Source organism: Pseudoliparis swirei, chromosome 15 (assembly GCF_029220125.1).
Source record: "Pseudoliparis swirei isolate HS2019 ecotype Mariana Trench chromosome 15, NWPU_hadal_v1, whole genome shotgun sequence".
In the NCBI taxonomy this organism is placed as follows: domain Eukaryota; kingdom Metazoa; phylum Chordata; class Actinopteri; order Perciformes; family Liparidae; genus Pseudoliparis; species Pseudoliparis swirei.
This window is the reverse complement of record NC_079402.1, coordinates 19,104,784-19,126,911: the sequence shown is the minus strand read 5'-3', so window position 1 is coordinate 19,126,911 and position 22,128 is coordinate 19,104,784. Positions and strand designations below refer to the sequence as shown.

General features: G+C 44.6%; 1 protein-coding gene across 1 annotated transcript; it reads right to left on the bottom strand.

Annotated features, from left to right (window-relative positions):
• Positions 1 to 119: 119 nt before the first annotated feature.
• Positions 120 to 22,128, bottom strand: LOC130204976 (homer protein homolog 1). Its single transcript, XM_056432038.1, has 9 exons — positions 21,054 to 22,128; positions 7,997 to 8,153; positions 6,424 to 6,555; positions 6,220 to 6,312; positions 5,101 to 5,234; positions 3,913 to 4,072; positions 3,710 to 3,820; positions 3,520 to 3,618; positions 120 to 2,294 (listed from the first exon to the last, which is right to left on the bottom strand). The coding sequence occupies exons 1-9, from the start codon at positions 21,056 to 21,058 to the stop codon at positions 2,106 to 2,108; spliced, it is 1,080 nt and encodes a 359-aa protein (XP_056288013.1). The 5' UTR covers positions 21,059 to 22,128; the 3' UTR covers positions 120 to 2,105.

Genomic DNA, 22,128 nt, shown 5'->3' with positions numbered 1-22,128 from the left:
CACTTGAGATTTGTCTGGAGTATTTATTTCATTGTTCACATTGTATAATTGGTACTTTTACTGAAGTAAAACACGTGAATACCGGATGAAACCGGTTTGCGAAAGAATGACACGACAGCACGATTTGCATTATTTTTTTTACTATAAACTCAAAATTACAATTTGTGTTTTTTAAGCATGTGGTATATATAATCAACATTTAAAAGTCTTTATTCAAATGTTTTTTTAATATTCATAATTTTCAACACGATAAAGCCGCCGCTAAAATCATTTCAAGTCTCCCAAATGAACCCGAACCAACAACAAGCCCTTAAATAGTGTTCTTCAGGTGTGTGTGTGTGTGTGTGTGTGTACTATTCTTATACAAATTTTTGGCAATAGTAAATCCCACAAAAAATAAAGTCGCGCTAGTCGTCTCGTCTCCGGACCGAAGGCAACGGCAGCCGCTCAATTCTGTACAAGAAAAAAACTATTTGGCAAAAGAAAGAAGATTCTCTCCAAATCCGACCGGCAACCGCCTTCTTTATATTCATTTCATTTTCATAAAAAGTTCAAAAATATTGCCAGTTTTTCCAAAACAACAAAACTACCAGTCAACAACCAACAAACCAGACATTAAAAAAAAGTGAAAACAAAAATTCAAATAAAGATCTTTGCATGTGTTTGACTTTCATCTTCAGAAATATTTAGTAATAAATTAACAAAACTAAAAAGGATTCAATCGCTGCACTCCAACAGAAACGAGAAAGATTCACGCACACAAACTCCATTTTTACAAGTGCACTATGAATTTGTATATATTCTTTAAAAAAAGAATAGTATATAAAGAAAGTGAGTTACATCTCGCTTGTGGTCTAAACGTATCCGAGGAGTAAAAGTACCTGAAGGTGAGAGACGAGTTTATTTACCCTCTGATGCTCCCTTTTTTATTCATATTGCTCATATATGGGATAAGAATATCAGACGGATGTCCTCGCCGGCCCTTTAAAGAAACACAAACAAAGTGTGAGTCTTTTTTTGGCAGTCCCTCGGTGGAGTTCAGTCACAGGAGGAACCTTTAGTCTCTTCGCCTCTTCGCCTCTTCGTCTTCAGCCTCCAGAGGCCGACCGACTCTCGAGGAATCGGAGCGTGGGAAAAGCTCGAGTCCGACTCGCGAGTGAAGAGAGAAGATGGAGGGAAGCGAACAATCAGTCAGTCCGGTGACACGCAGCTCGCCTCTAATCCACTGACTCGGAGCAAAATACAACAACAACAACAACAAATCCCAGCAAACGGCGTTCTCTCTCTCTCTCTCTCTCTCAAGTTGCATGTCGGTGACGACGCACTCAATTTCGTTTCCTCGGCCCTAGCCACGTCTCCTCCACCCTAGCTGCATTTCCACCGCCCTAGCTGTGTTTCCTCGGCCCTAGTCACGTCTCCTCCACCCTAGTTGCGTCTCCTCCGCCCTAGCTGTGTTTCCTCGGCCCTAGTCACGTCTCCTCCACCCTAGCTGCGTCTCCTCCGCCCTAGCTGTGTTTCCTCAGCCCTAGTCACGTCTCCTCCACCCTAGCTGCGTCTCCTCCGCCCTAGCTGTGTTTCCTCCGCCCTAGCCACATCTCCTCCGCCCTAGCCACGTCTCCTCCGCCCTAGCTGCGTCTCCTCCACCCTAGTCACGTCTCCTCCGCCCTAGCCACGTCTCCTCCGCCCTAGCCACGTCTCCTCCACCCTAGCTGCGTCTCCTCCACCCTAGCTGCGTCTCCTCCACCCTAGCCGCGTCTCCTCCACCCTAGCCACGTCTCCTCAACCCTAGCCGCGTCTCCTCCACCCTAGCCACGTCTCCTCCACCCTAGCTGCGTCTCCTCCACCCTAGCTGCGTCTCCTCCACCCTAGTCACGTCTCCTCCACCCTAGCTGCATTTCCTCCGCCCTAGCTGTGTTTCCTCGGCCCTAGCCACGTCTCCTCCACCCTAGCTGCGTCTCCTCCACCCTAGCCACGTCTCCTCCACCCTAGCCGCGTCTCCTCCACCCTAGCCACGTCTCCTCCACCCTAGCTGCATTTCCTCCTCCCTAGCTGTGTTTCCTTGGTCCTAGCCACGTCTCCTCCACCCTAGCCGCGTCTCCTCCGCCCTAGCTGCTCTCCAGGAGCTTGCCCAGCGCGTCCCGCAGCTCCGTCAGCTCCAGCAGCTTCCCGTCCAGCAGCTGCAGCAGCGATCGGAGGCTCTGGCGGAACGCCGCCCGCTCCCGCTGCTCGCTCCGCCGCCGCCGCTCCAGCTCGCCGAGCCGGGCCTCCAGCGCCTGGTTCATGGCCTCCGTGTCCTGGAGACCCAAATCATGCAGTTCAAAACTAAAAACTGAAAACAAACAGTTGTCTTCCGTTCACGCAGAAGTGTAAAGTGTAAAAGGTGTTTGACTGAAAGAACGTCTTCCCGTCGGGCGTTTCACGCAAACGACGGCGGAAAGAAAATCTTCAGAATGACGAATAAAAATACATAAAACAACCAAAACTAGGATTACAATTATATTTCATCAGACTAGGAAACCGTGATTTATTCAACTGAAACCAACATGCTGTGAAACTGGGACTGAAACAGGATGCTGAACATGGAGGAGAGGAGAGAGGAGGAGAGGAAAGGAGAGAGGAAAGGAGGAGAGGAGGGGAGGAGAGAGGAGGAGGGGAGAGGAGAGGAGATGAGGAGAGGAGGGGAGAGAAGAGAGAGGGGAGGAGAGAGAGGAGGACAGGAGGAGAGGAGAGAGGAAAGGAGGAGAGGAGGGGAGGAGGAGGAGAGGAGGAGGAGAGAGAAGAGGAGGGAGGAGGAGGAGGAGAGAGGAGAGGAAGGAGGAGGAGGAGGAGGAGGAGGAGAGAGAGGAGGAGAGAGAGGAGAGGAAAGGAGAGAGGAGAGGAGAGGAGAGGAGATGAGGAGGAAAGGATAGGAGAGGAGATGAGGAGGGGAGAGAGGAGAGGAGGGGAGGAGAGGAGATGAGATGAGAAGCGGTGAGGAGATAGGAAAGGAGAGGACAGAGGAGAGGAGATGAGGAGGAGAGAGGAGGAAAGGAGAGGAGGGGAGAGAGGAGGAAAGGAGGAGAGAGGAGAGGAGAGGTTTAATGGTAATAGCGCGTAGAGGAGCCTCCATTTTTCATTTACAACATTGGTAACACTTTTGTACATGTGAGATACATAGATTTCCAATTTCTGTAAAAATAAATGAATCTTTATGTTTTTCATGACTAATGTCTTTATTCATTCTGCCCATGAGGCGTGTCTTTGAGTTCTCTCTGTTTCCTTCGAGCTGCAGGACTTTTCTACTGCAGAGAATAAACAAGTAAACAAACTAACATCTGCTTTGAGTCCTGATGCAGACGTGTTATTATTGGATGTTTTTAACCCTTTGTGGAGACTTTCTGCGGCGCTTTTCAGAAACTCGGCGGTATTGCAGCGGTCCAAAATCCCCCCCCCCCATGTTCACATGTACAGACTTTCCCCCGTGCCCTGAACGCAGCGTCGGCAGCCACGTGAAGCTGCAGGTGCGCCCGTTTCGCTCACCTGCAGCTTCTGCGTCAGGGAGTCCTTCTGAGACGGGAACTCGTCGGCGCTCTCCACCTCCACCTCCACCTCCACCTCCACTCTCAGCCTCTCCAGCTCCTGGAAGAGATGGAAAAGGAAAAAACAGTCATTAAAAAAGATCAAAGGAGGCGCGTGGCGCTCCTCGGCACACGGACCCCGCTCCTCGCACCTCCTCCTTGGCCCTCAGGGCCGACTCCAGCTCCTCTATCGTCTGGTTGAGTTCCGTCTTTTGGGATTGGATCACCGGGGTTTGGCCGCTCACGCACTCCAGCTCCGTCACCTGGGAAACGAACGACCAACCGTCAGCGATTCGTCGCCACGCCGACCGATCGGCAGCGAGGAGGATCCCACGTGGAGGGAACGAGGCGATACCCGCTTGTGCAGCCGCTCCGCCTCCTCCTGGTACGCCGCCAGCTGCTGCTTCCACTGCTTGACGTTGGCCGTGGACTCCAGCAGCGCCGCCGTCAGCTTGGCGTTGTTCCCCTTGAGCGCCGCCAGCTCCGCCTCCCAGTGCTTGTTGACGTTGGACGAACTGGGACGGACGGAGGAGGAGAGCGTGAGGACGGGCCGAGACCGACCCGGACCCGGGTCTGCGTGTGAGAACCGGTCCGGCGCCGAGAGGGGCGCCGTTAACTCCACCCGCCGGGAGCGCTTGTTGTTATTGCCTTCGCATTGAAAATGCGGAAGGTAATGTTTTGATCGCCGTGTATTTATTTATTTGTATGCGTGTTATTCGCATAAGTAAAAAAGTATTAAACCGAATCGCATGAAATTTGGTGGGATGATTGGTTATTATCCGGGGACCATTTGATTCGATTTTGGGATTGATCGGGTCAAAGGTCAAGGTCATGAAAAGGTCAACATCTTCTTTTTACCATAGCGCGGTAAATTTTTATCCAATTGGCATGCAACTAATGCCAACATGTTCATAATTCAATGCCCAATCTTGTGATATGCGAAGGTATGCACTCTACCGAGTGCCCGTTCTAGTTCTACATGTTCCGTGTCATGGCTGAACTTGGACCGATGGGTCCAGAAAGTATTCAGACCCTTTAAAATGTTCACTCTTTGTTTCATTGCAGCCATTTGCGAAAATCAAAAAAGTTCATTTTATTTCTCCTTATTGTTCACTCAGCACCCCATCTTGACACAAAAAAACAGAAATGTAGAAATTTGTGTTAATTTATTAAAAAAGAAAAACTGAATACAGGTGTATTGGAGCATATATTCAGACTTCATAAGAACAAAAACAAGAGCTTTGAGTGGACACTTTAAAAAAGGGGCGGTCCCCATTCGTTACTATCGTTTGCTTTCAACACAACTTTAACATTACCGCCGCATTAATATCCCCTAAAGCGCAGCGGACAAATCTATCTCCACTCGTTTACTTCTGTGTAATTAACAGGAAGCACGCGCGGTGTTTTAATGCAACGCCGTCCAGAGGCCCGGGGAGCAGATTCATCATGAATTCACGAGCGGCGCTGTGTGCCGATTTCCATTTTAATTCGCCACTCCAGAGAAGTGAATCTCGCGAATGCGATCGCCTCATGCCTGGCTCACCTGTGAGAGAAGCACAGTGCATTCTGGGAAGGCGGTGCTCGGGGTTCGGCGTGCTGAGGCGAGGCCCTCTCGTCGTCTGTGCCGTTGATGCTCTCCGGGGTCAAAGGTGACAGCAGGTCACCTGCCACCGACTCCTGGTTGCACACATCAAACAATATTTAAATATATATTAGCAGAAAATACATATTTGGACCTTTTGCTGAGATTATATATATACATATATATATATATATATATATATAAATATATATAAATATATATATAAATATATCTATATATATCTATATGCATAGATATATATAGATATTTTCGCTTTTATTCCGAGAGTTTTGCGTCTGTATGATAAACATGAGACTCGAGCCAGGAGGGAGGTTAGCTTAGCTTAGCATAGAGACTGGAAACGGGTGGAAACAGCTAGCCTGGCTCCCCCCAAAGGTCACTAACTCCTCCCAGATTAAACCAAAGGCATAGAACATGTTCATATTGAGCTTATTGATCCACGCTGGCTGTTTCCGGTCTCTATGCCGAGCGGCTGCAGATGCATATTGATCCAACGGACGTGAGGGATATTGATCTTTTGCAATTTGGACGAAACTAATCGAATCAGTGAGAATGTTTCCGCGCTCTCAGAAAAGAACCGGAGCCCCTGTTGACATCTCGTTCACCGTCTTTTCTGTGGCGCTCGGAAATATCCGCACACACGTTTTAGACGGAATTATTACTTCTTTTTAATTTATCTTTGTCAGTTTTGCATCGGAGTCATGAAAATGATACCTTCCACTTATTTTGTACCGTCTGTTTGCCGGCTGTGTTGACTGACAACACATTCCTTTTTACGGCGCCCCCCTGAGGATGCTTGAGGGAGAGCAGAGGCCAAAAAATATAGCCAAAAAAAGATCCACATATAAAAGCTACCAGGACGATTTCCATCCGTAACTCTCTATGCTTCCCTCTTGTGAAAACATGGAATTTAGTTTTCATTTATACATCCATCCATTGGTGTTTCTTTCAAATACTTTGTTGTATTTTATGGTTTTATTCTAAACTATAATGTCTGTCTGTGTGTGTGTGTGTGTGTGTGTGTGTGTGTGTGTGTGTGTGTGTGTGTGTGTGTGCTACCTGGGAGGGAGAGCTGGTGAGCTCCATCTTCTCCTGAGACTTCTCCTTCGCTAACCTCGCCGCCTCCTTGAACTCGGCAAACTTTTCTGCAAACTAGAAGCAACAGGAGCGAGTACAACAACAACAACAACAACAGCAGGAGCGGGAGCGGTGTCCGTGTTCCGCGCCCGCTCGCCGTGACCTTGCCGCTCTCGGGGCTCTCACCTTGGCCAGGTTGCTCTCGGACGAGAAGCCGAGGCCGTACACGGTGTTCGCCCGGCTGTCGGCCCACTGGCCGAACTTCTGCGACGTCTTGGTGAAGGTCATGTTGGGCGTGATGGTGCTGTTGATGACGGCCTGTCGCGGGAGACCAGGTCCAACGGAACAAATCAAATACATCAGAGTCGGGAAACAGATGTGATGGAGCCGTAATGCAGCGATGTTCAGGTGTGACATCACCGCTGGGCGTGGCCTAAACCACGGCTTTTCAGCCTGACGTCATGTTGCTCTTTAAATGTAAGTTAAGATGTGAGTCACTGGACACGGTGAGTCATAATAAGATGACTCAGCAGTTTGACAGAAGGTTTGTCGACACAGACTGTAAGGAGTTAGCAGCGAATAAAGATGTAATAGATGTGCAAAATGGGGAAACTGGTTCGAAAAGAGAGACTTTCACAAGTGGAAGCGAGCTTGTAGATGTAATACGGTACAGCAGCTCTGGGTTAACCCCCCCGAGGTCAACGCCTCATGTTTATTACCTTTGCATTGAAAATGCGGAAGGTTATGTTTTGATCGCCGTGTATTTATTTATTTATTTATTTGTATGCGTGTTATTCGCATAACACAAAAAGTATTAAACCGAATCACATGAAATTTGGTGGGATGATTGGTTATTATCCGGGGACCATTTGATTAGATTTTGGGATCGATCGGGTCAAAGCTCAAGGTCATGGAAAGGTAAAAATCTTCTTTTTACCATAGCGCGGTCAATTTTTATCCAATTGGCATGCAACTAATGCCAACATGTTCATAATTCAATGCCCAATCTTGTGATATGCGAAGGTATGCGCTCTACCGAGTGCCCGTTCTAGTTTAATATGTAACGACGTGATTAAAAAAGGAAAAAGTCACACGGTGAATTAGAGATGAAGTGCGAGGCGAGACCATTAACGTGAGAACGCATTAATGCAACACAAAGCACTTTGTTTCGTTGTTTTGTCTTGTAACCTTTACTTCCTTGGAAAAACAGATTATGGTCAAGCCAGGACAACCCCACCCGTAAATGACGGAGATTGTTTTGTTTTATTTTAGTTTCGGGAAAATCCAGAGGCATTTTCATGAATTTTTTTTTTTGAGGTGTTATCATTTCTAGACTTTGGAAAGAAAAGCAGAGATTGTTTTTCGTGTCTCGTTTCTAAACGTGTGGCATCTGTCTCGCTTGTTTTCTTTCTCTGAGCTGAAAAGACTTTTCTCTGTCTCTGACTTGTTTGTCTGGATCCCAACGTCCTCCAGCTCCAACCCACACCAGCTCTGCTATTTCCAGCAGAACATTTAAAAAAAAGAAGAAAAAAAACCGGACTGGTTCAACAACAGCAGTTTTCACCCAGAGAGGCGGTTACATAACTCTGCCGACTCCACCCATGCACCTCTCTGGAAACCAAAATAATCGGCGCCGCATCGATATGACGGACCCGACCGCCTCCTTCACGGCTTCAGCACAGAGGGAGGAGAGGTCGAGGCAACGAGTCAGGAGAGGTGGAAGCAACACACACATACACACACACACACACACACACACCTTGGTTCCATCCAGGCTGATGATCCGATACACATTCCTGGTGTTGTCGAAGAAGTAGGAGACGGTGACGGCGTGTTTACTGGTGGGGACCCAGTTCTTCTTGGTGCTCGGGTCGATTTGGAAGACGTGGGCCCGGGTGCTGAAGATGGGCTGCTCCCTGTGCGGAGGAGGAGGAGGAGGAGGGAGGAAGCAGAAAGGGGAAAGTTGTTTGTCAGTATCCAGGCCTCAACTCTGTGGGTGAAGCTTTAAGTGGGAGGAAAGAGAAACGAGCTTCGGTTCCACCAAAATAGATCAAGCGACAGCGCTGCCGCCACACGGACGGCCCGGCACCCCGCCGCCGTCGTGTGGTCGCGCTGAAGGACAAACAAGGTTCAACCAAGTTCACGGCTCTGTACTTAAAAAGACACTTTAACAAAATATTACAAATATTATGACAAAAAAGTCAACCTCCCGGTGGGGTCAGCGGTGTCACCGGAGTCGGTAGGGTTAATCCTCAGGGGGCCACGAACGATGTTCCAATCCATCGAGCAGATGTTTAGATATTTCAGTGAAATAAATTATTATGTTGATGATGGCACAAGAGGAACTCAAAAGCCTTGTAGGTGAGACATTTCACCAAAAAAAAGCACAAGTGTCCACCTTGTGGTGCCGCTAGATGAAAAGTCAGATCGGAGTCAGATTTCATTGCAATCCCTCCGACAGCTGTGCGACAGGAAGTGCCATTCCTAGAGTCGCATCGCTGGCTAAAAGACACACGGGCAAAACTTGTGAACACAGCGCCGCATGAAATATCCAGCACTGCTCTGCAAAAGCAAAGAGAGAGTGGAAGTGCTGAGGAACGTGATGAATCAGGGGGAGGTGAGAGAAACTACTTCCCGGATCCCATTAAATCCATTATTCACAAGCCTGCTGTGTTGCTGCGGGAAGGAATGAGGCATTCACGGCGAGAGCGAGTGTGTTTAAGTACAAACACACAAGGGCAGGAAGTACATCAACTCAAAACGCTATATTATATAAATAAATATATATATATATTATATCAATATTGTTATTTATTTGATAAATTATATATATATATTATTTATTTTATATATTATTTATTAAATAAATATTATATATATGTATATATTATTTATTAAATAAATATATATTATGCATTTTTAAATACATATAAATAAGTAAATATATATTCCTACATCTTTTTTATTTAGATATATAAATATATATAAATAAGTAAATATATTTATATGAAACTAATAAATCGAAATATGTATTTATTTATATATACATATATCTTTATTTTGATATATTTATTATATTTTATATTTACTTATTTAACAACATGTTCTGTTTGGTGGGAGACTTCAGTCACCCAAGGGGGGAATGTGGTGGTTAAAAAACTTAAAATGTTTCAAATGGTGTGCTTCTACAACATATATACATAGGGTGTATTAAGCTTTTCCATTGTGTTATATTTGGCTTAAATTACATCTACAAAGATGATCGAGAGGGCACACACAGCTCTCTCGCTGAGACGAGGTTCAAGAACGCCAGACATAGAAAGACACAGCGGCTTTGTGCTGCTCCAGTATTAACCGGTAGAGAGGAGACTGTAGAGCGAGGACCGGGAGGTTAGACACAATAACGATAAGTAACGAGGGGGGAGACGTCAGCAAGAACCTCCACATTCCTTAGGAACTGTCTGGAACGGGGACAGGGGTTAAACTGAGGGAAAGGGGCGGGGGCGGCTCCTCTAGGGAGTACGATGTTATAATAATATGTCAATACGTTTGTTCGGGGGTTGGGAAAGACAGATGTGGAGGGAGGTTGTTGTCTTTCATACCGGACCCAGCTCAGGTTTATTTGTGAAACTGTTGGTTACAAATAAATCTACGTGAATTGAACTCTGATCCAAACTCTCTGTGACCTGTGGGTGTTTGTTTACTGAGGTCCAGAGGGTGAGTATCCTGCGGTGTCTCACCAGCAGTCAGATAGCAAAGAGAAACGAGTTTATATGCATCAGGATAAGAGATTAGTCAGAATGGACCAAAAGGGAAGAAATCTAGCCACAACAATATATATCTTTATTTTGATATGTATATATATATATATATAAATATATATATCAAAATAAAGATATATATATATATATATATATAGCGAAGATATATATATGCAAATAAATGACTTAATAGTCGAAACTAAACAATGGTCTTAAAGAAAAGTAGATTTTCAGCAATGTTTCAAAACACAAATAAATTATTATAATTCCCCGATCACTCCACTATTTGGAGTTAATGAACCGTTGCAGCCAGCGGGGTAATGAAGTCATTAAAAGGGATTTATTTTCAAAATAAAGCCTCATGGAAGCGTGACAAAATAATGTCATCATGATGCTCAGATTTATTGCCATATAGGTTTTCACATTCGAGGAAGCTGCCCTGCGTTATGATGCACAACCGTCACACAAATAAATATAGTCCTGAATTAGAGGCGAGGAATACGTCCGGGATGAGGGTGACTTTCTTTTGAGCGTCTGCCTAATCATTGTGTGTGGGCGATAAAGATAGCAGTGGCGCTGATGTCACTCCTAGTTTTAAAACACCAAGAGAGGAACACAATGCAGCAGAGCCCACGGAGGCCGAACAACCATCAGCACCAACGGCCGCTCGCTGTGAAAAGAGGCCAACGCTGGCGTGGAGACGCCGGAGCGATGCCAGAGGTGACCTGGAAGCACCTGTGCCGACAGACAGAGATATCAGCACGCCCCGGTGTCCCGGGGTTTTTGGATTAACAGCAAAACAAGCCGGAACAGTCCGGTTGTAACTGGTTTGAACGCTCCACAATAAACTAGGAGGTAAACCTGGAGACATCCGGATTATTATTGTTATTGTCTTCAGAAAAAATATTAAAAAGTGGGATTTCTACAGCTCAAAAGGAGTTTGTAAAAAAATAAAATTCATTAAATACAAGAATATATGTATATATATATATACAAGAATATATGTATATATATATGTGTGTGTGTGTATATAACATATAATATATTATAAATATATATATATAAATTCTACTTTAAAAGTTGCACAAATCAAACAATAACTTCAAATTCAATACAAATGTCATATTTAAATAATAAGCAGGTCAAATAAGCCATGCTACCGGGCCTTTAACCAACACGTTGAAGTTTAGCATCAATAATGTTCTGCTTCTTACTTTAGCATCTTAGCATCTGATTGGTGCAACACAGAGTTTTACGCAAATTAGCATTTTCAACCAGATGATCAAAAATGAATTTAAATTCAACATTTGATTAAAATAAATCCAAATACGAGCACTAAATGTTGAGTTATCTTCGTCTGGACCAAAGTGGTGGAAAGGTCGTGCCGATAGAGACGTCTATAAATGTTGTGGTTACCGTCGCTGATACTCGTATCTGAAACCGGTTCTTAAAATACAGACAGTCGAGTTCCTCTTCCTGCCGTCACTCTGGACAAAAACAAACAAACTGAAGTACGACTAACTGTTATGAATGTGTGTAGTTTCATAATCTCCTGGTTTTATTTGGATGACCACAAACGTCCCATAAGCATCAGCAGCGGTGGAACAAGAATTCAAATTATTATATCCAGTTTATGAGTCAGATCCTTTACCCGAGTGAAAATACTAAAACTACACCATGAGAATATATCAATGCCAGTAAAACTGCATTAAAAACCTTCCTGAAGGAAAAGTATTGACTGTGCAGTAACATGTATTTTTTATCTGATGTCTCTGGATTCATAAATATGTGTGTAAATGAAGTACAGTAGGAGTGGTGAAACAAACACATTTACTGAGGAACTGTACTTAAATACAACTTTGAGGTACTTTACTTGAGTATTTCCATTGTAGGGAACTTTTTACTTTTACGACATTATGTCAGAGTGAAATATTGTAGTTTTTACTTCATTATAGTCACTTGAAGCGGAGCTACATTGCAGATTTAATTGATTAAAAACACAAATATTATAAAAGTAATGAATTATGATGTTATACATAGAGACTTTAAGGAATACAAAGTAGTGGAAATCACGATTCAATCCAATCTGTCACATTTAGCTCCACACTCATTGATCCACAGGAATACACTATCCAATGGCGCGGCAGTGTCCAGTCGCCGTCGCGGCAGCTCCGCGGAGATTGTGCGCTCTTTTAGTTTTTGTGTTTATTTTTAATATTTTCTTTGCCACAAACACATCGGCACTAACAACATACGACCGCAGCACACTTTTGGACATAAACTTTTGCGCAAAACAAGGGTTTTTGTCCACTTTTTCCATCGATCCAGCGTGGCGGCAGAGATCGTGCGGCGAACCACAACAACAGCAGTGGAGCCGCTACTACGGGAGAGCGAAAACATCGAGGGAAACGGGCGGAATTCGGAACAGACTGAGAGTTCAAGCCCACCGTCCACCTCTGCCCAGCATCCTTCTTGCTAACGTCCAGTCTCTGGAAAATAAGATGGATGATTTTAGGGCAAGGATCAGATTCCAACGGGACATGCGGGATTGTAACATCTTTTGTCTGACGGAAACATGGCTGACCCCGCTGGTGCGGATCGAGTCATATGTCCAACCGAGTCCTTCTCTGTTTTCCGTGCAGACAGAACGGAAGAGTCTGGTAAATCTAAGGGTGGAGGGTCTGCTTCATGACAAACAACATGTGGTGCGACCCCAAGAACATTAAGACTCTTTCTCGTTCCTGCTCGCGAACCTGGAACATCTGACGATCTCATGCCGTCCATTCTACCTTCCCGGGAGTTCAGCTCGGTCATCACCACAGCCGTCTACATTCCACCACAAGCGGACACCGACGTAGCACTATCGGACCTACATGATGTGTTATGTCGGCATCAGAACAAGTATCCCGGCGGCTGTGGTGGTGGCTGGGGACTTTAACAGGGCAAACCTAAAAAGTCATGCGAACTTTCACCAGCACATTACGTGTGCTACCAGAGGAAAGAACGTTGGACCACTGCTATCGCCATTCAAGAGAGGCTATAAGGCTGTCTCTCTCCCTCCGTTAGGAAATCAGACCATGCCGCCATTTTCTGCTTCCGGAGTATAAACAAAGGATCGCGGGAAGCGGTAGTGACGAGGCGAATGCGGTGGTCTGACCAATCAGAGGCTGAGCTACAGGGCGCTCTGAGTATTGTCGACTGGGACATGATCCAATCCAGTTCCAGTGGCGTCAGCGAGTTCTTGGAGTAGCAATGAGCCTCATAGCAACGCTTAACGGACACCATCGTCCCCACGGTAAAGTTAGGGTCTTTCCTAACCAAAAGCCGTGGGTTGATAGATCCATCCGTGAAGCTGTGAACGCCCGTACTGCTGCCTATAACTCCGGTCTTGTATCCGGCAACATGGACGAGTACAAGGCAGCGGTCTATGGACTGAGGAGGCGGTGAAGGAAGCCAAGAGGAGGTACCGAGACAGAGTGGAATCACAGATGGAGCAGCGCGACACCAGGCGCCTATGGCAGGGGCTACGGACTATTACAAACTACCAGAGCAGACCCCGCAATGGTGAGTGCCGGCGCATCCCTAGCGGACGACCTGAACTCATTTTATGCACGGTTTGAGGCTAGCAACAACAGCGCTAGCTCGCCGCTAACAACAACACCGTTAAGCGTAGCCGAGGTGAGTTCTACCGCTGGGGATGAACACACACTCTCTGTGACCGAGCACAGTGTGAGGAGGGCTCTGTTGAGGTGAACACCAGGAAAGCTGCAGGTCCAGATGGCATATCTGGGCGAGTACTGAAGACCTGTGCTAACCAGCTAGCTCCAGTGTTCACCACAATATTCAACCTCTCCTGGCTGAGTCCGTGGTCCCCGCCTGCTTCAAGAGATCCACTATTGTCCCTGTGCCCAAGAATGCTTCTCCAGCATGTATGAATGACTACCGACCGGTGGCCCTCACCTCGGTGGTCATGAAATGCTTTGAGAGGCTGATAAAGGACTACATCTGCGCCTTCCTCCCTTCCTCCATGGACCCGCTGCAGTTTGCTTATCGCCCAAACAGATCCACGGATGATGCTGTCTCCCAGGTACTGCACACCACACTCTCTCATCTGGACAGCCAGAGGGGGCTATGTGAGACTGCTGTTCATTGATTATAGTTCAGCTTTCAACACCATAGTCCCCTCAGACTGGCGGCAAGCTGATTGAGCTGGGACTGAACACCCCTGTGTGCTTGGATCCTGGACTTCCTGACCGCCAGGCCACAGGTGGTCAGGGTGGGCAGACACACCTCAAATCCCTCACCCTGAACACAGGATCCCCCAGGGTTGCGTCCTCAGCCCCTACTGTACTCCCTGTACACACATGACTGTGTGGCCAGGTTCAGCTCAACACCATCATCAAGTTTGCGGATGACACAGTGGTGGTGGGCCTGATCTCCGACAACGACGAGAAGGCCTACCTGGAGGAAGTTGCTGATCTGTCACTCTGGTGCGGGACAACAGCCTCATCATGAATGTCACCAAAACTAAGGAGCTGATTGTGGACTTTAGGAAGGTACAACAACAGAGGACGTACTCACCACTGGGGATTAACGGGACTACTGTGGAGAGGGTGAGCGGGTATAAATACCTGGGAGTCCACATCACCGAGGATCTGACATGGTCAACAAACACAGACACTCTGGTGAGAAAGGCAAGGCAGCGCCTCTACCACCTCAGGCAGCTGAGGAAATTTAAAGTTTCCCAGAGGATCCTTCAGTCCTTCTACTCTGGAGCTGTAGAGAGCGTCCTGACAGGAAGCATCACAGCCTGGTTTGGCAACTGCTCCGCTCAGGACAGGAAGGCTCTGCAGAGAGTAGTGCGTTCGGCTGAGCGCACTATTGGAACTACACTCCCACCCTGCAGGACTTGTACACCAGGAGGTGCAGAACCAGAGCCGGCAGGATCATGAAGGATCCTCACCACCCCAACAACAGACTGTTTCAGCTGCTGCGGTCAGGCAGGCGCCTCCGTAGTCACGCTGCAAGAACAGAGAGACTGAGACGGAGTTTCTTTCCTCAGGCCATCAGGATTGTGAACTCCGACCTCACCAGGACCCCCATAGACCCACACAACTGCCCCTCTTAGGCACACACACACACACACACACACACACACACTTACTGTAAATATTGTGTTGTTTTTTATTTGTAAATAGTGTGTACTTGTTGCCCTTGCACATTCCTGCTGAGCATTGCCACTTTCATTTCACTGCACACCCTGTGTGTGTATGTGACAAATAAAACATCTTGAATCTTGAATCTTGAATTAGTTGTTTTCATCCCGTCTGCCTCACTAACTATCACGTCTTTCCAGATCCTGCGTCCCATCTCGTTAGTCCAACTCCCTTCACCTGTTCTCTCACCTGCCTCTGATCACCTCGTTAGTCCCTCATTCCCTTCACCTGGTCCTCATGCCCGTCTCACCAGTTGCCCATTCTCTCGTTAGTCTCTGTCTACTTAGGTCCCCTCGCTTGCTATTCTCCTCCGCCAGATTCTCCTGTGTTTTTCCGACCAAGCCCTCGAGTGTTCCACATTGTGTTTGTATATTTCTGTCTGTTCCGTTCCTGACGACGCTCTGAGTCAAAGATCCTTATTTGCATTACCTGTCTCCTGAGTTGTGCTATTGGATCCACCCTCATCGCCCCTGTGACACAATAATAATAAATGCATTATTCTGGAATGGGAAATCTGCATAACGAGTAGATTTAGACGCCAATACTTTTGTACTTGGGACAGAGTTTGAGGGCTTTCACTATTTTTGGATACTTTTACTGAAGTAAAATATCGAAATAAGACGAAAATAAAGTTGTAAATTTCATTAAAACAAACTTCGCTCTTCCTTTGTTGACTTCCTCCAACATGATTTGCTTGCAGCATCTCTTCCTCTTTGTCATGTTCAGGACGCAGTATAATGTTAAACCAACAGGCAGAGTTTTACATTTTTTTATTTAAAACAATTTCCCAAATAAAGTTCCATCTTATCTCGTCACTCGGCGACGATTTAGTTTATACGTTTGTCCCGTTTAAAGACTTCAGTCGACTCCATGCAGACGACACCCAGCATTCAAAGAAGCTGAAAACTAGTTATCTCTCTTTGATGGAGAGCCCTGGGGCCTTCCCCCTTCCTCGTGGGAACAGTGAGGGTATAAGACCTCAGATCAAAAAAGTGTAGAGAGAGTTGGTTTTTGGGAAGAGTGTAGGCCGGTTGGACTGTTTTTATCTTGTCATACCTTTTTCTTTAATTTTTCTTCTTTGTTTGAATGAAATACTCGCTGCCTCTCAGTTTGTAAACTTTATAGGCCTACACTGTTGTCGAGCGTCTTGTTTTATCCTCTTTTTTTTTACGCCTTTCCTCCACCAAGACCAGCCCGTCCAGCCCCCGAGGTGAGTCTGAGCTACGTCCGCACGGCTACACCTGCACATACTGATTAATCACACACACTGGCATTTGTCCTGGGAGATATTAACTGGGAGACCTCTGGCGAGGGACCGGGCGTCGGTACCGGTAAAATTGTCCGTTACTCCTCTGAGGGCCACTAGCCAGCCAGGCCGGTTCCCCGTGTTCTCTCCGGGGCGCAGGTTGTCAGCGCTGCACCTGTGCGTCGCTGACGTGTTTTAGGCAGTTTTATGCACTTCTGGTCCTAAAGCGCGCTCCCTGAATAAGTAACCGATAAGCAACCCCACACCTTTTCCCCTCCCTTACCCAAAAATTAAACCGAGTCGCTTTTCTTTCCATCTCCCGGTGATTGAATCGCACGCTCCATTTATCAATATATATATATATATGTGTGTATATATATATATATGTATATATATATATACAGGACTGTCTCAGAAAATTAGAATATTGTGATAAAGTTCTTTATTTTCTGTAATGCAATTAAAAAAACAAAAATGTCATGCATTCTGGATTCATTACAAATCAACTGAAATATTGCAAGCCTTTTATTCTTTTAATATTGCTGATTATGGCTTGCAGCTTAAGAAAACTCTAAAATCCTATCTCATAAAATTTGAATATTTCCTCAGACCAAGTTAAAAAAAAGATTTATAACAGCAAAACAAAATCAAACATTTGAAAATGTGTTTCCAGGTGTTTCGAGTTAATTAGACGATTCAAGTGATTTGTTTAATACCCTACTAGTATTCTTTTTCATGATATTCTAATATTTAGAGATAGGATATTTGAGTTTTCTTAAGCTGTAAGCCATAATCAGCAATATTAAAAGAATAAAAGGCTTGCAATATTTCAGTTGATTTGTAATGAATCCAGAATGCATGACATTTTTGTTTTTTTAATTGCATTACAGAAAATAAAGAACTTAATCACAATATTCTAATTTTCTGAGACAGTCCTGTATATGTGTGTGTATATATATATACTGTATATGTGTATATATATATGTATATATATGTTTGTATATATATATGTGTATATGTATATATATATATATGTGTATATATATATATATTTTTTTAAAATATATATATGTGTATATGTCCCGTGCCTGTAGAATATATTGTGTTATCAGCTAGTGGCTTAGTTTAACTTTACTTTTAAAGATTTGTTATCATTGGGATTTTTTTCCTTCCTCTTCAGACGACAAAAGGGTGAATAAAAAATAATCAATGAGTTAAAACAAAAAAAAGGGAGAAAGCAGGAATTGAATTCGGCCAACTGAAAATGAACTTTAATCTAATTTTGAAATACCTGCCAAAGAGAAAATTATTCTTTAGCATTGTTTTTATAATGTGGGAAAATGATCCCAACCACATTTCTACCAGGACATTTTATATTCCATTCATTTGTCAGACAGTGTGGCCCAGATCAAAGTATGCCCCTGTGATGTGTGTGTGTGTGTGTGTGTGTGTGTCGATTGTTAGCCCATAATCCCTTTTCACAATGAAGCGTACCGAGGTATTCACGTCTCAATGACAAGTGCTTTGACAGGAATCCGACCGCAGATGTTATCAGATCAGCATTTCTGTAGCTCCAACCAGCAGAAAACAGAAGACACACACACACACTCACACACACGCGCACACACACACACACGCACCAGTGTTTGCATACTGAGGGGGAACAAAGACATGTAGTGTGTCTGTGTCTGTGTTCGTTTTCAGGACATTGAGCCACATTTGTACCTCGGAATCCTGAGACCTTATATATTATATTATATTCCTGATTTATAAATGTCTTGTTTAGCTCTAAGGATATTTGATTAATAAGACGTAAAACTAAAAAAAGCAGTGCATTTGTCTTTGACGTGGCTCCCATAGCATCTTGGGTTGTTATGGATTAATAATGTGTTCATTTTCTTCCTTCACAGATTAACTGTTTGGTCCATAACATTTCTGAAAAGAAAACTATTTTTCAGTTTTAGAGTCTAACGATAAATAGTCATAAATTGAACAAGAAAACCAGAAAAATTTTCACGATTCAAATGTCTTCTTTTTAAAGACTACTTAAAATAATGAAAGGTGCATTAACTCAGGTTATAAAACGGTAAACATTCATCACGCATTAAACACGGCCCAGTCTGGGCATGCAGGGAAAAATAACCCTGCATTACTAACTTAGCTGGCGCGTCGTCGTGGCAACAGCCATGTGATTTAGGGCTGGTCATGAGCTGCAGACATCCTCCAACTCTCTCTCTCTCTCATTCCCACTACATGCTCTCTCGCCCAATCCGATCCCGGGTTAACCCACTCACCGAGAGGCAGCGGGGGCTTGGCAGGGCAACACCCCCAGTTACAAAAAAACACCCATATGTCGTTTACTCCCTCAGATCATCGTTGAACATTATATTTAATACTCGGGGGTAAAGGTTTTGGTATAATACAACTAACAAAGGAAGGGAAAGAAAAAGAGATACACAAGCTGAAGTTTAGCTTAACGCTAAAACATCATGCAACACTGACAAGTTAAAATAATGATTTTGTTATTAATAAATAGACATTTCATTCTTTATTCATTATTTGCTGTCTGGAAAATCAGCAAATGGCAGCAGAAAAAAACCATCACAAGTTCCCCGAACCCATAATGATATCCTAAAATGTTTAGTTTTGTCTGACCTCCAGTCAAAAATCCAAAAATATTCAGTTTAATGTCACAGAAGATGATTTCTAAATATTCACATTAGAGAAGCGGGTGCAGGGTGCGCAGGTACCTGAGATAAAGAGATGGAACAGGTGTAGCATCTTTTCAGATACTGAACCGGTTTGATTTCTAAAGAATATGAATTAATGTGAGGTCTTTCGACAGGAATGTTTTATTTAGGACTGAGTTTAAGAAACTAACAATCTAATATTGATGTCCACCATCCATCCAGGAACCTGAGCTGCTGCAGCTCCTCTCCCTCCTACTGCTTCACCTTTCTACTGTGACTATCACATAAAGACATGAGGGCTCGTTTTATGCTCCACTGATGGGAAAACTAATTGGCTTCTGCGAAGCCGCCATGAGTCACACTAGAAACAAACAAACAAACACTGAACACACAGGTTCAATAAAGTACCCACAGCTGGAATAAGTCATGTCGAACCATACAAACAAAAATAGGCTCAAGCCCATGTGTTGCCAGTAAAAGAAAAATAATAAGATGAAAATGTAGCCATGATAATAAAAATAGCATACTTATGATATAAATTAGTTTTTTTATCTCATAACTATACATTTCTATTCTCATTTTGACTTTCTGTCTCATCATTATGACTTTCTATTTCATAATTAAGACTTTCTATTTCATAATTATGACTTTATCTCACAATTATGGCTTTCTATCACATAATTAAGACTTTCCATCTCATAACTGACTTCTATCTCATAATTATGACTTTCTATTTCATAATTAAGACTTTCTATCTCACAATTTTGACTTTATTTCATAATTATGACTTACTATCTCATAATTATGACTTTCTATCTCATAAGTATGACTTAGTATCTCATAATTATGACTTTCTATTTCATAATTAAGACTTTCTATCTCACAATTTTGACTTTATTTCACAATTATGGCTTTCTATCTCATAATTAAGACTTTCCATCTCATAACTATGACTTCTATCTCATAAGTACGACTTACCACGGGAATATTTGTATTATCACTGCAAATATTCCTCTTAATTCTGGTCTTTAACTGTCCCTGTGTATATACTGTCAGCATGAGACTTAAATATAGCGATGCGTTATCTCACTATTCACCCGTGCAATAAAGCCCCAGTGGGCCACGCTCGTGAACTGCTGCCCTCGCTGGTTAAGCAGAGACAGATTCCCCGGGCGCCGTCTTGTTTCGGGTCGCTCCACAAGAACAGAAGCTGCGGTGCTCGTTGGAACGGCTCATCGTGGGGGTGACTGCACACGCGCTCTCTTTCTGAGTCTGAGGGAATTGATTGTTGGGGTGGATTATGACCATTGGCCTTGAGAATTACAGAGGATGTTCTCCCCCTCCACCCCTACCACAATATGACAGCAGGCCAATCCCATGCTACATCATCTGCTCTCATCAGGAACAACAACTCGGTCGCTCTTGATCGGTGGAGTCACCCAAACATCTGCAGCTTCAGCAGCACACAGCCAAGTGCAGGGGGGGCGGGGGGTCATTATAAGAATAAGAATATACACTTTTATTAATCCCCAAGGGGAAATTAGTTATTTAGTTAGAAATTATGGTCTGGTGGGGGAATTAAATAGCTTTGGTTGTTTCCATTTGGCAGCAAAACATATATATATATTATTTTGTCTGCATTCTTTTATAATCAGGTTGTAGCAACATAATCAACTGTCTGAGCTGTGACCCTTTACACCTGCTTCATTGCAGCCGATAATCTGTCTGCACTAATCTAACATGTCAGGAGTATGGAGGCTGCGAGGAGATATACAGATGGGACAGATATACTTATTATACTTGCAGCAGGGACCAGGCTCTCCTACACACAGCTGATAGGGGGGACTTTACACAGTTTGCCATAGGTGGCCACATTGAGAGTGAGAACTGCAGCTCGACATACCCCATTTTTGCAGGATGTTGGAGGCTTTAGTTGAGTCAAACACGCTCCTCTCGGGTCTCTTGAGGGCGGTGTGAGTCGGCTCCTGAAGCTTCAGCTCCTGGTTCCCCCCCTCCGCTCTCTCCCGCGCTCTGTGTCCGACTAAAGCCGCTTGGTGTGAGGCTCTCACGGCCACGGAGCCGCTCTCGGTCCAGACATTGGGCTCGGTGCCGGTGCCGGTGACGTTTATGCCCTCAGGTGCATTCTTGTGTGTTTTGTTTGTCGGCTTCACCAAAGCGAACGTGTCCGGGCATGCATGGTGACGGAGGACGGCTCCTCGCAAGGGAGGATTAACATCGCGGGACTGAAATTCGGGGCAACGCTGACAGGGAAGGGTGCTGTGATTTATAACCACGTTAAGCTTGCGAAGTAATATTATCTTCTTTCTTTTTTTACATGCAAATATAACATGTCGAAAGAAACAAACCCCTCTCTACCCCGCCAAAAAAAAGCGGTCCTGGTGGTAAAATAACGCAAAGGATATATAAATGATATTAAGTAGCGTTACTCGGTTCGCGGTTCCTGGTTTGTAGCGTTACAACACCGGGAAAAACGGACACTCTGGTCCACGTTTGGGGTGGTTGTCCTCAGCCGAAAAAAATACACCATAACCGGAGTGTTCAATAATCCCACTTTCAGTCACCCGGCTCTTCTTTGCAGTCCAGTTTCCATTAAAATAAAAAATAAATTTAAAAAATCCCTCTACCGAGTGCGCGGCATTGGAGAGTTCTTTAACTGCCGCTTCGTGGGACCTTGAACGCCTCTTTGCATGGTGGCCGTCGTCCTTCGAGCGAGGGCTTCATCTCCGGTGTTTCTGGAGAAAAGACAGAAAACACTCGGTGCACGCGCGGGGATTTGACATCACCGTCCTCCTCGAGCACGCTCCGCTTCACCGACGTAAATGGCGTAAATTAATGTGCACCAGTTAATTTAATTTAATGTCTTATTTTTTTCCCCACTTGATTGTTGAAGTCATTTAAGACGAGCGTTAAATCAGGATTTAATGTATGACCCCGGTGCTCCATCGGCCGGCTCATCC

What these genes read in the sequence shown, in the direction of transcription:
- LOC130204976 (XM_056432038.1), bottom strand. An exon ending in TCACCAGCTCTCCCTCCCAG is followed by an intron (nt 5,235 to 6,219) that starts GTAGCACACACA and finishes GTGTGCAACCAG; the next exon opens with GAGTCGGTGGCAGGTGACCT. An exon ending in CCCTGAGGGCCAAGGAGGAG is followed by an intron (nt 3,619 to 3,709) that starts GTGCGAGGAGCG and finishes CATCTCTTCCAG; the next exon opens with GAGCTGGAGAGGCTGAGAGT.